Genomic DNA, 13,098 nt, shown 5'->3' on the forward strand with positions numbered 1-13,098 from the left:
AAAATATAAAAGCTTAAGATTTCACACCACTACACATACAACTTTTTTACTAAAGCTAAAATTATTTCACTCTCTGAACGCCAAGTGCTGCCCAGATTAGCTCAATTGTCCTTACCTAGTCTACAAAAGTGTGTAACAAAATCTTTGACAAAAGGCAAAATCAACATAATACCATTCAATTATTTAAAAATACCACAACAGCATCTACGTAGGTATTAACTCCTAGGCATTCATACTATTCAAAACTTTCTTCCATTTACAAATAGAATAAAACCACAGAGCTGATCTTACATGGCAATTCCAGCCCAGGGTGGACGGTCGCGTTCTTGACCATCGGGGGAGAATGACGGCCGTCGTCCATGTCCAGCTCTGCACACTGAGCCTCCCCGTGGATCACAGCTAAACCCAGACGCAGCCTCTCTGCGTACGACTGGGCCCTAAGAGGAAGATAACGGGAAAGGGTGAGGTTCATGGGAAGCAAAACCCAAGCGCTGCTTTTTCATCACTTTGTTAACCACAGAATGAAAATACCATTCAACCTTTTATGGATATGCAAAGGAATTACTTCTACAAATCAGGAATTGTGGCCCAGGCCGGAATGTAAATGCCTCAAGAGGCACTCGAGATGGGATGTGGGCTGGTATCTGATTCTAGATCATTTTGGTTCTACCCTTTGTCCAACAGTCTCACACTCATCTTCAGGGTTTTTTTGTTTGTTTTGGTTTTTTTCCCCTATTTCTTGGCTGCGCCTCAAGGCATGCTGGCTCTTAGTTCCCCAACCAGGAATCGAACCCGTGCCCCCTGCGGTGGAAGCGCGGTGTCTTAACCACTGGACCGCCAGGGAAGTCCCTCATCTTCAGAAGAACTCTGTTCAAAAAGGTCTCAAAAACCACTGTCTCAAAGGCGTTCACAGTCTTCCTGTTTTCCTTTTCCTGAGAACTTGAAGGAAGAACTTCATTTTCTCCCAGGGGAAAAATGAGTAATTCCGAGAAATGCTCGTGTTGTTAGGAAACTAGAGGTAAAGCTGTGGTTTGGGGTATGACAATGATTTGGGGGAAGGCTGGAGCTGATGAGTTTTCACAAGCCATATTAAGACAGACCTCGGATTCTGAAACACCCAAAAGGGATGTGTATAAATGTCTGGCTTATTTACCTTTTTGCAGCATCAGGAGACTTAGCTACGATGACTGCATTTCTATAATTTGGAATCTAGATTTGGAGGAAAAATAAGAAAATACTGAAAAGGTATCAAAAAAATAACACCTGGGTGCTGGCAACACATTTTTTTCTTCTTATAACAATGATCCATACTAGCAAACAAGCTAGAATTTCATTCACTCATGTAACATTTTTTAACCCTTATCAATTAGCATCATTGCCAAAGTCTGCTACATCAAGAAGATAAAAAATAATTAATTCCTAAAACCTTCATTTTAGAAAATATAAGCAAATTGCTAAAGATACTTAGAAGGAAATCCATTTTTAATTTCTTTAAAAAATACTATCCTCTGTGCCTAAATGCTGACCGTATCTGACTTAATGACTCAGGCATTAAGACTTAAGGGAAAGATCACTTGATCATTGGATGTGCCTTTCAATATTGAAATCTGGTACCAGAGAAAAACTACACAGGGTCTCTTTTGAGGACAATGGGGTATTTGCTGACGCTCCTCACTTCTTCCTGGATATACTGAAGCAGGAAAGGTGAGGCTCTAAGGTTGTCCACAGGAAAGCTGAAAAAGCCTTGTATTTCCTTTTGATGAAGATCCATAGTGATAATGTGAGTTAAACCTGAAATTTTAAAACAAAAAATTACAAAGTTCACCCCTACAAGTTAACGGCTACAGCGGACACAAACTAGACGCCCAATGCCTCTTTCCTAACGGAAGACTGAAGGCAGGGGGGCACTGGGAACAAGCATGTTCGTTATAGACCTTATTTGCAATCTTAACAAAACTCAATGAACTAAAGACAATGTTAAGCCTGATGTAAAGGAGCCTATAACCTTCCACATGGATTAAAACACTAAAGCTAAAGAACAGTGCTCTCCTCTACTATCATCATTAGCTTAGGCCTGAACATTGGGAAAAGAAAAATCAGGTAGAAGCAAAAATATAAACATGGAATTAAATACTGGAGCAAAAATAGATATAAAAAAAATAGGCCTTGATTAAAGAATCTAGGAAGAAATGTTAAAGGACTGTGGATTAAGGCAGAAGGAATAGGAAAGCAAAAGCAAAGTAATATATATACTAGAAGGAAAGAAATCCACAAACACAATGATAAGACACTGAAGAGCTTGGAAACGTGTATATGTCCGAAGAGAATGGGTCAAGTACAGAAAAACAATGCAAACACACTCTTATAATCAACAGTGCTAAGCAAAAAAAAGGTACACGTATAACTACATGGCAAATAGCCAAGGTCACTGAAAAATTTCCAGAGCGAAGAAGCAGAATTACTTGTTCTTTCCAAAAACATTACACATTTTTATAGCAAATGGAATTCAAATGTGTTTCTCAGGACTCAGATATATATTTGAGTTTTTAAATAAACATGCGGCAAATAAAATCCCATTAATTGTAAAGGGCTATTACATTTGATTTAGAGGCCATAAAGTATGTCACCACTACACAAACACACAATGAAAATGATCTGCTATACAGAAAGACAATTGGGGAGGGGGAAAAAAAAGAGTATATAAGCTGAAGAAGTAGTAAAGGAAAAATCCAGTTTTACTATTACGTACATCAACAGAATTTAGCTAAGGTTTGAATAAATCTAGACCTGAAACTCAAAAGATCACATCCAAATGCCAAGATCGCCAGCTGAAGTTTCGATGATGATAAGATGAAATGGAAAAGAAGGTGGAATGAGGAAAAAGTCCAAGATGAGAGAAGTAAGCCCTGAAGCAGACAAGGTCACTCTGAAGGAGGACAAAGAGAACAGAAAAAGAATTGACACCTAAGCTCACATATCCCTAACCAGAACTATGCAAAAGGAAGCAAGACAAAGTAACTACTGAACAACACTTAGAGAAAACAGGTCCCCAACCAGCTACCTGCGCTATGGACTAATCTGGCACAGGGGACGGTCCCAAGCAATGGCACGGGGCCCCAGGGCGCCGGCCGCACTCACCGGCTTTCGCCAGCATGGACGCCAGGAGCTTGCACACGATGGAGCCCCTCTTCCTCATCTTGCTCTGCTTGCTGTAGGGGAAGTAGGGGATGACGCCGATAATATTCCTGGCACACGCGGTCTTCAGTGCATAAGCCATGATCAGTAACTCCATCACGGCTGTATTCACGTCTCTGAAACAGATGAGGTTTGCACTTTTGGATTAGTTTCATTTATTAACTCCTGGCAAAGATCTCAACCGCAGCAATCTGACCTGGGCTGCCAAGAATGATGTTACGTGGATCATCACGCTAGCTTACGACGGCACTTCCTGAATAGAGGAGAAAGCTTACTAACTCCTCTTTATAGCTGTCTGAGTTCCGGTTCTCATGTGAGGTTACTTAAATTCACACAAGGTTATCCACTCTCACCTTTGCCTCGATCTTCTGTCAGTGACACGGTCACAGGAGTGGCAGGTGAAGCAGGCAGTGACTGCTGACGACCAGAGTGAACCCACACCTGCTGGCACCATCCCCGGGATCTGAACTCGGGCCAGAGTGCTAGCACCTCGTTTTCCTGGAAACACCAAGGGAAATCCACCTGCTCTTGTATTTAGCTGCCGTAACCATAAAGAATTTGGTCTCTTTTTTTTCTTTTGGGAGTGGGGAGAAGGGTGAGGGGTGGGGAGACTTTGGAACTTAATTTCCAAATATCTCCCCCATCCCTTCTTTCCTTGAGATACATACATTCCTAACAAAGATTACCCAGATAGACAAGAAAATATGAATCTGAAAGGTATTCAAAGGAAAGGCTATTTCCAAATTTTAATGAATGCTGACTGTTAACCCTTTGCCAAGGCTGATCAAGCAAAAGGTAGGGACTTCCCTGGTGGTGCAGTGGTTAAGAATCCTCCTGCCAATGCAGGGGACACGGGTTCGAGCCCTGGTCCGGGAAGATCCCACATGCCGTTGAGCAACTAAGCCCGTGCGCCACAACTACTGAGCCTGTGCTCTAGAGCCCACGAGCCACAACTATGGAGCCTGAGTGCCACAACTACTGAAGCCCGTGCGCCTAGATCCCGTGCTCCGCAACAGAGAAGCCACTGCAATGAGAAGCCCGTGCACTGCAATGAAGAGTAGCCCCCGCTCACTGCAACTAAAGCCCGCGCGCAGCAACGAAGACCCAACACAGCCAAAAATAAAATAAATAAATTTACTAAAAAAAAAAAAAAAAAAAAGCATAATGTGGCCTCTGTCCTTAAAGTTAAGGGCCTTGAAATCCTTCAGGATGACCTTCCAAAGCTCTACCCTCTCTCTCTAGCGTCCTCCTACTCCTCTTTGGATTACCCAAGTGTCCTCAAACAGCCTCTCTTTTGTGTCAGGAGTGTATCTCCCTTGCCTTCCCCAGATAAAGAAGATCATATCCCACGTCCTAGTTCCCACCCAAGTGAGGGGTAGGCTCTTCAGGTGACACAGTTTCTGAATTATCTGATCTGTAGCAAAATGGAAAGCCTGCCATCAACATAGCAGAGACTTAATAAATGCTTGCTGAGTAAGTGGTGGAATGAAATACTCATCGCGAAATGCTTTTTAGCTTGAAAGACAGTCAGGCCATTTTCCCCCAGTCTCTTCCAGTTTATGTTTACACCTGTGCCCCTGGAGTGAGCGAGGCAAAGACATCCTTTCACTCTGACAATGTTTTCCACACCCACGTTCAACTGGTGGAACTTCCAACCTCTCCTTTGTAGTTTGGATTTTTCACAACTATTTCAAGATTCTGTCATAAGTTTCTATGTTTGTTTCTCCCACGGGGTAGGCAGAGTTGATTCTGGGCTCAACTTCAAGATGCAGTTGTCAACCTAGACATGCCTTTTGCATTGCTGACAGGTGACGTTACTTTCCAGCTGCCATTTCTTCCTCTGAAATAAAGTGGTACGTTCTTCTCCCTCGTGCTCCCAAATTAATAATGTCCCAAGTCTGCCATCAAAAGGTCAGAGGACACACGACCTTTTGGTATAATCAGGACAAAACACTTATCAAACACCTCCAAGGTACTTAGGAATTCATAATATTTGGTCTATTTTCAGCACTTTCCAACAATTTTCATCCTGGGTCATCAATTCAACAAATATTTATTGAGCACCTTGCACCAGGCACTGTGTTAGGTGTGTCAGGTGGGGAGATAACAGGGTAAGCAAGGCCGACCTCATTTTGGGGGAAGGCCAGAGACCCCCCCGCGATCACCCTTGTAATCATCTGTCCCAAAAAGGAGCACAGCTAACTCACCTACGAATGTTCCCCTTCCCAAACACTTATCCTTCATTCCAGAGGGGAGAGCTTCCCTTCCCACAACGGATCATCTACATTGATGCCTTGTGGGCTCTGGTGGTTGAGCTGGAAGCCTGCACAGTACTCAGAGCACAGAATATAGGTAACTCAAGAGTCCGTATCTAAACAACAGGCATCCTATACACCGTAGCAAAAGCCTCTTCCATATACAGACTGCTTGTCAACGTTAGAAATAAAATTAGAGCTTTCTTAACCTTCCACTTGTGTGATGCAATGTGTGGCATTATAAAAGCTCCACTGGACCTGGTGGTTTCTTACACCAGATCCCAATGCCAACAATAACTGTTGAAATTAATTAAACAGATCCTGGAAGAGTATCTATCTGGGTCATGCGTTTCTAGCTTGCTTTGTGATAGCATTTATAAGACACAACCACACAACAGGAGGTTTGGATAGCACACAAGGGAAGGCCAGATGGTAAGACATTAATGTAACAAGAGGAACAGTTTGGGAGGAGCCTTGATTTCAGAGTAACTTTCTTTCCGCTAATTACTAATTTCTCTCATGAGGTTTTTATTTTTTACTTTTTCCTCTTCCTAATGCCCTATGCCAAGGGAGTCAACATTCTCTAGCCCGCGGCTAAGGAAAGCCTCCCCCGCCCCACCCCTTATTGGTCAGGAAGGAAACAAAAGGGCCCTTGTCACAACGGCTTTACCCATTCACTGAGGGACACTGGACAAATTGGATACCAAGCAGTTATTCTGTGGGCTAGCAGGGCGAACAGAAATTGGCTGGCAGCCTCTGCTTTGTTTATCTGTTCCCTAAGACTGTTCCAAGTACATCCTGGCTAGTGCCTGTAGTCTTTGTATCTAAGTAGGACAATCTTAACTGTTTACCAACTATTTTTCTCTTCCCTAAGACCATCACATCTTATATTAAACGCAGCCCTGACTGCTCTCTCATTTTCGATGGACAAAAACGAGTGAGAGTTAAAGAAACAGACATGGTCTATACATATCAGTTAAAATTGCAAAGACAGACCAACACCACAGATGCAAGTACTGAGAACAGGTCGTGGAGTACGATTTACCCCGCCCCCATCTCCAACAATGAATCCCCTGCAGCAAATAAGCTGTAATGTGCTTTTAATGCGTCTTCTTATGTTACATCACCATACTAGAACTTGTAACATAAAACATGAAAATTGTCCTTCAAAAAACACTTTGTAAGCTTCATATCTATTTTACTTAGTTCCAATGCTCAGTACATTTGGAAACTCCTTGAGTACCACCCTGTGATATTGTGATTTATAATAAGAAATATGTATTTGGTTCCCATTTCGGGCACCAAGCTCCCTTCTAAAACCTTTGGAATTTCCTAAGCCTTGAGAGGAATAAAGGTGTCTTTAGTTACGTTAAGGAGGTGACTTTTGGACTGCACCTAAAGGAGGGGACTGGTTGCCAGGGAGACAAACCACGTGATTAGAGGGGTTGAACTTTCAGTCCCATCCCCATGACCTCTGGAGGTTGAAACAATCGCCTAAGGCTAATGGTATCATCAATCATACCTATGTAATGAAGCCTCAGTAAAAAGCCAAACGGAGGGGGTTCAGAGAGCTTCCAGGTTGGAGACTGTGTAGAGACTGGGGAGAGTGGCGTGAAAGCTCCGTGTCCCTTCCTGCATACATTCCCCCACACATCGCTTGCATCCGGCCCTTCTTGAGATACATCCAGAAGATGAATTCCCAAGAAATTCTGAACAACGGCAGCACCAGAAAAAGGTCTATATTACATCTCAGGACATCGGCTCTAAAGGCGACTGAACTCATTTCGATGTCTAAGCTTCGTTCTGTTTGTCTAAAATCAGCCTTATTACTTTAGGTAACATCCTCTCCTCCTCAACAGAAAAATCTGTAAGATAGGTTCCTTCGCCTTGTGCACAGGGATGTTCCCTGCCATTCCAGTAAACAAAGGATGCTGCCTGCCATCCCAGTTCCACCAGGATCAAGCCACTTGCCACTGCCGTCGCCCACCGAAGGCAAGCCCCGAGGGGAATTCAGGATGGAGGGAAATAAGCAGCATTGTGTGCTTTGGATACCTGCCCTAGATAGAAAGATGCATATCTAAGGACTAATTTCAGTGACCGCAGATCCTTGCATCTTCCCAAGTACAGAAAAGCACTAGAATCATGAACTTGAGATGCCTGCTCTTGTGGTCCGCAGTCATCCTGTGATGCCCCAGCAAAAACCTCACATACATCCTGGCTCTGCCCTGACCTCTTTGGAGCAGTTTCTCAGAGCCCTCTGGGGGCTGGCTCCGGGCTACAGTCCCCAGTAAGGTCCCCAAATACAACTTAACCTGCAACTTTTAGGTTGTGTGTTTTGCTTCAACTGACAATCTACATAACCATTTATAGCAGAGAGTACTAAAAAACTAAATTCCCTGCTAAATTAACTAAATTTAGTTGTCACTAAAATATTCTGTAGTCAGCAATAAAATAGTTTACTGTGACAAACCCAATAACCCTTTTTATGGGATACGTGCACACAGACATTCTCTCCGTCCTTTCTCCAGATTTCTCCTCTCCAGTCCCCATCATCCTAAGAGATACAGGAACCGCAAGGTGACGATGTTTTTGCTTTGATACCACCAAACAGAACCACGGGTGAAACAGGAGGGAGGGGGCAGAGCACAACCGCTGAAAGCATGACATAGCCTGAGGACATGACAGAAACTGATTGGAACCAAATGGGTCCAAGATGGCGGACAAGTCAACTTCCACTAGACCTTGAGCCTCAGTATAGGCTCACTGTAACACATCAGCAAGCTAAATGACACACCCACAGGCGCCATGACAATTCCAAGACCTGACCACAAGGACCAAAAAGTGGGCGGTGGCCCGATTCCTGGAAATCCCCGCCCCTTCCTGAAATAGCTGGAATACTCCTCCCACTCATTAGCCTATGAAATTACCCACCCCTATAAAAACTGACAACCCCAGACCCTGGTGCGTTTCTCACCTCCTGAGACGGTCCACACTCTGTCTGTGGAGTGTGTTTCTCTCTAAATAAATCCACTTCTTACCTATCACTTTGTCTCTCACTGAATTCTTTCTGCAATGAGACATCAAGAACCTGAGCTTCATTAAGTCCTGAAACCAGGTGTGTGATCTCAGTTGGAAGACCATGGGTTTTGGCTGGGTTCGAGTCCCGGCACGTGGGTTCAAGTCCCAATCTGAGGCGCACGGTTTCACAAGGAAGACAATTATGGCTTCTCAATAATCTCAAAACAAGTACCACAAGGGAACTGCACCATCTTCAGGAGAGGGTTCTGGTTTTCAAAAGCACCGTGTATATCTGCGCTGCTCCTTCAAAAAGAAACCTTTCCATATGGTAAGTGTGTAAAATTGCTGTCAAGGTTCTTCTACAAGATTCACTCTCTCTGCTGCAACTCCATGGACTGCTCCCTACCTCTTCCTTTGTTCAAATTCTCGAGTATCCTAAGCACAAGTTGGGAAAAAAAACTACAAATATTTCCCAATTAGCCATTAACCAACTCATTTTTCCACGTTAATTTGTCCTTTCCCTGGAAAACACCTGCACATTGTAAAGTTCCGTATGTATTATTGCCCCAGGATCACTCTAAACTGCATGTACTAAATATTTCTACTGCATTCTTGGTTACCATGAGATATGGAAAACAAGAATTAGATAAAGCACAACTTCTTGCCACAAGGAAGACTAACCACAAGCTGTCTCAAGATCCCAGGACAGGGCTGTTAAGACTGAGCGTTATTTTGCCGTGCCAATAGACTGTGAACTTATACTGTTTATGACGTGTTAAAGAAGTCTGAACTAAAACTAGGGAGGGAGATGTATTATAACAAAAAGGAAATTATGGATATAGCTGTCCCTCTACCCTACATGCATTAACAAGTGCACAATGATACCCCAAGGTGGAAATCTGTGGTTAGAGGACATAAAAGGGGGTGATGATGACACCTGCCTCAGAGGGTGGTCACTGGTGGAGGGGATGATCCACCTGAAGCCCTTCAGCCTCACACACGTCACCAACTTCACACACCAGCCTCGGCAAAGTCTGCTATTACTATCATTATTATATCTCTTCCCTACTTCCCGAATTCATAATAAAAGTAAAGGAATTAGAATATTCGATAGCCTCAGAGACGTACTATAAAAACATTTGGTCCTTGGGGCTTCCCTGGTGGCGCAGTGGTTGAGAGTCTGCCTGCCAATGCAGGGGACACGGGCTCGAGCCCTGGTCTGGGAAGATCCCACATGCCGCGGAGCGACTGGGCCCGTGAGCCACAATTACTGAGCCTGCGCATCCGGAGTCTGTGCTCCGCAACAAGAGAGGCCGCGATAACAAGAGGCCCGCGCACCGCAATGAAGAGTGGCCCCCTCTTGCCGCAACTAGAGAAAGCCCTCGCACAGCAACGAAGATCCAACACAGCCATAAATAAATAAATAAATAAATAAATAAATAAATAAAATTTAAAAAAAAAAAAAAAAAACACTAGGAGAAAAAAACATTTGGTCCTTGACATATACACACTACTATGTACAGAATAGATAATTAATAAGAACCTACTGAATAGCACAGGGACCTACTCAATACTCTATAATGACCTATATGGGAATAGAATCTAAAAAAAAGTGGATATATTTGTATGTAAAACTGACTCACTTTGCTATACAGCAAAAACTAACACAGCATTGTAAATCAACTACACTCCAATATAAAAAAAATTTTTTAATTCGGTCTTGCTAAGTCAATCCTATGATTAAGAAATTGATTGGAAAAGATTATACTTTCACAAAGGCATCAAAGCCTCGACCATCCCAGCTCATCATGAAAATGAAGACTGGTCAACACCCTGGCTCTCCAACAGCTGGACGTCAGCTGTCTACACACAGCCGGAAGGCAGCTCATCAAGTCCTCGGTCACTAGGTCACTAATGGCATCCAGGACTATCTGACACAGTGGGGTCTCTGACGTGACAAGGTCATAACCTCTTAGTTCCTCCCCCAACTCAGGGATGATCCCTGATTACACGGAACAGAACAAAGCTACCAAGAGCACAGCTGCTCATGTGCTGGCACACAACTGACCACGACCAAGTTAACTCTTGTCCTAGAGATGAGTTCAAAGTCAGAGCTCAAATTCCAGGCTGAGGTGCAGACCTGTGAATTAAGGCTAAGATTCCTTAAAGATAAACAATTCCTGACAGGACACACATTCTTTTGCTGTCACAAATTCAGTTAGGGTAGAGTAAAGAGACTTCACTGACCACCACTGCCTTTGGACTCAGACCCCCGTATTTCCTGGAGGATGAGTGACAAAGGTGGCCCGTCTATGGCTACAAAGGTCGAGGTTCTGTTCTCTCTCCCTCAATAAACTAGTAAAAGGCTCTCAGTAGTCTAAAGAGGCCAAGCCAAGGATCTAGGGTCACCTGCAGCTCTGTCCTATACCCTAAGGAACTAAAGAATTCAGAGGTTAAAAAAAAAAAAGTGGGGCTTCCCTGGTGGCGCAGTGGTTGAGAATCTGCCTGCCAATGCAGGGGACACGGGTTCGAGCCCTGGTCTGGGAAGATCCCACATGCCGCGGAGCAACTGGGCCTGTGAGCCACAACTACTGAGCCTGCGCGTCTGGAGCCTGTGCTCCGCCGCAACAAGAGAAGCTGCGACAGTGAGAGGCCCGCGCACCGCGATGAAGAGTGGCCCCTGCTCGCCGCAACTAGAGAAAGCCCTCGCACAGAAACGAAGACCCAGCACAGCTAAAAATAAATAAATAAATAAAAAAAAAAAAAAAAAAAAAGTGGTGAGAATGCAACCTTACTATTCACCACCAACAAAAACCAGGATAAGCACAGAAGGCCAGGGAGCAGCCAAGGGGAGTGTCAAAGCTCTCTGACTACACGTGTTCTAGGGCTACGCAAGCCCCGCAGGCTTTCCCCTCATTCCTAGGATGCAGTGTCAAACAGAAGCATGGGGCAAAAAGATTGCTGTCACCAGGAGACAAACAGTACAAAACCAAAATTGCTGGAGGAAACATAAATTAGTAGCTCCCCCATGGAGGGCAATATGGAATTATCTATCGATACAAGTATTTCAAGTGTCTATCGATGCAGCCACATCTCTCAACACCACAAATGCGTGGATCCTCACACCCAGCAATCGCATTTCTTGGCATCTTCGTACAGACACACCCCGAACACGGGCAATATGACGCACATACAGGATGTTCCGCGGTTGGCGAGCACAAGACTAGAGACACAGCGTATGCGACGGGCTGAATAAGCTTCGGTGTGTCCACGGAACACAGTATGAAGCCGCAGAAGACAAGGTGGGAACACAGCTCCCCTGAATCCCACCGTAATGAAATAGGCAAACCTAAACTGAGGGGCAGTCGACAAAATAAGCTGGCCAAAGTGTCGTCTTCAAAAGGGACAAAGTTTTGAAAGTCAAGGAAAGACCGAGGGATGGTTCCAGGCTGTCCAGAAGACACGACACAGACAACCAAGTGCTACCTGAGCCTCAACTGGCTCCTTGTGCCAGGAAGAGCCCTGGGGGACAGCGGATGACACGGGGATGGGGTCTGAGGCTTAGGTGGTGACAACACAGAGGTCTCAGTATCCTGATTCTGACACTGTGGCACTGTGGTTGTATAAGAGAAAGCCCTCGTTTGTAGGAATTACACCCTGAAGTGTTTGGGGTGGTGAGGCACCAGGCTGGCAACTCTGTCTAAAGTGGCTGCACCGCACATGCTAGTTTTCTGGAAGTTTGTGATTGTTTCAAAATTAGAATCTTTTAAAGATGAGGTAGCTCTTTCTGTATTGATACAGTACAATGCTTTATTTCTAAAAGTTCAGCAAAGTGTATTAGACTTTTTTTTTTTTTTTTTACTGCATGTTAAGTGTATTGACTAATTGACCTAAAAGAAAATATTTACAAGTGGATGAAGCATTTCAGAATTAAGTACATCTAGGCAAAGAAGACCTCAAGGTAGGAAAAATGTTTGACTAAGTGAAATATTTAAAAATAATTATATTTGTTCAGTGATTATGATGTAGTCAAATCTACAAATTTCATATTTAAAAAACGTTAACATAATTTATGTGGCTACAAGTATGGTTATTTTATAACTGTCTTTTTCTTCTGGGAAGAAGAATAATTTCTGAGTAAACTTTAGGCAGATATTAGAATCATTGCTAACTTATCAATTTAGAGGTATCTTACACTTTTTTTTTTTGAATTTTTGAATTTTATTTTATTTATTTTTTTATACAGTAGGTTCTTATTAGGTATCTATTTTATACATATTAGTGTATACATGTCAATCCCAATCTCCCAAGTCATCCCACCCCCTCCACCCCCACCCGCCACTTTCCCCCCCTTGGTGTCCATACGTTTGTTCTCTACATCTGTGTCTGTTTCTGCCCTGCAAACCGGTTCATCTGTACCATTTTTCTAGGTTCCTTTTTTTTTTTTGGCAGCACCGCTGGGCCTGTGGGATCTTAGTTCCCTGACCAGGGACAGAACCCTGCAGTGGAGGCACAGGGTCCTATCACTGGGCCGCCAGGGGATTCCCTATTAGACTCCTTCTATGTAAAAATTAAGAAAAACATATAAGCAACTGCTTGAGCGCACAGAGTCTCTGAAAAGAATGCCTAA

At 43.7% G+C, this 13,098-nt stretch overlaps 1 protein-coding gene across 1 annotated transcript in view; it reads right to left on the reverse strand.

The window, feature by feature from the left end:
- The window catches only part of PRPSAP1 (phosphoribosyl pyrophosphate synthetase associated protein 1), a 32,096-nt gene that overhangs the window by 9,646 nt on the left and 9,352 nt on the right, over positions 1 to 13,098 (reverse strand). The window contains exons 4-7 of the mRNA XM_036837839.1: positions 3,139 to 3,311; positions 1,676 to 1,791; positions 1,154 to 1,209; positions 292 to 437 (exon numbers count right to left, since the gene is read on the reverse strand). Of these exons, the coding sequence (XP_036693734.1) occupies positions 292 to 437; positions 1,154 to 1,209; positions 1,676 to 1,791; positions 3,139 to 3,311 (491 nt within the window). The remainder of the gene's footprint in view (positions 1 to 291; positions 438 to 1,153; positions 1,210 to 1,675; positions 1,792 to 3,138; positions 3,312 to 13,098) is intronic.

This window comes from Balaenoptera musculus, chromosome 20 (genome assembly GCF_009873245.2).
Source record: "Balaenoptera musculus isolate JJ_BM4_2016_0621 chromosome 20, mBalMus1.pri.v3, whole genome shotgun sequence".
NCBI lineage: Eukaryota > Metazoa > Chordata > Mammalia > Artiodactyla > Balaenopteridae > Balaenoptera > Balaenoptera musculus.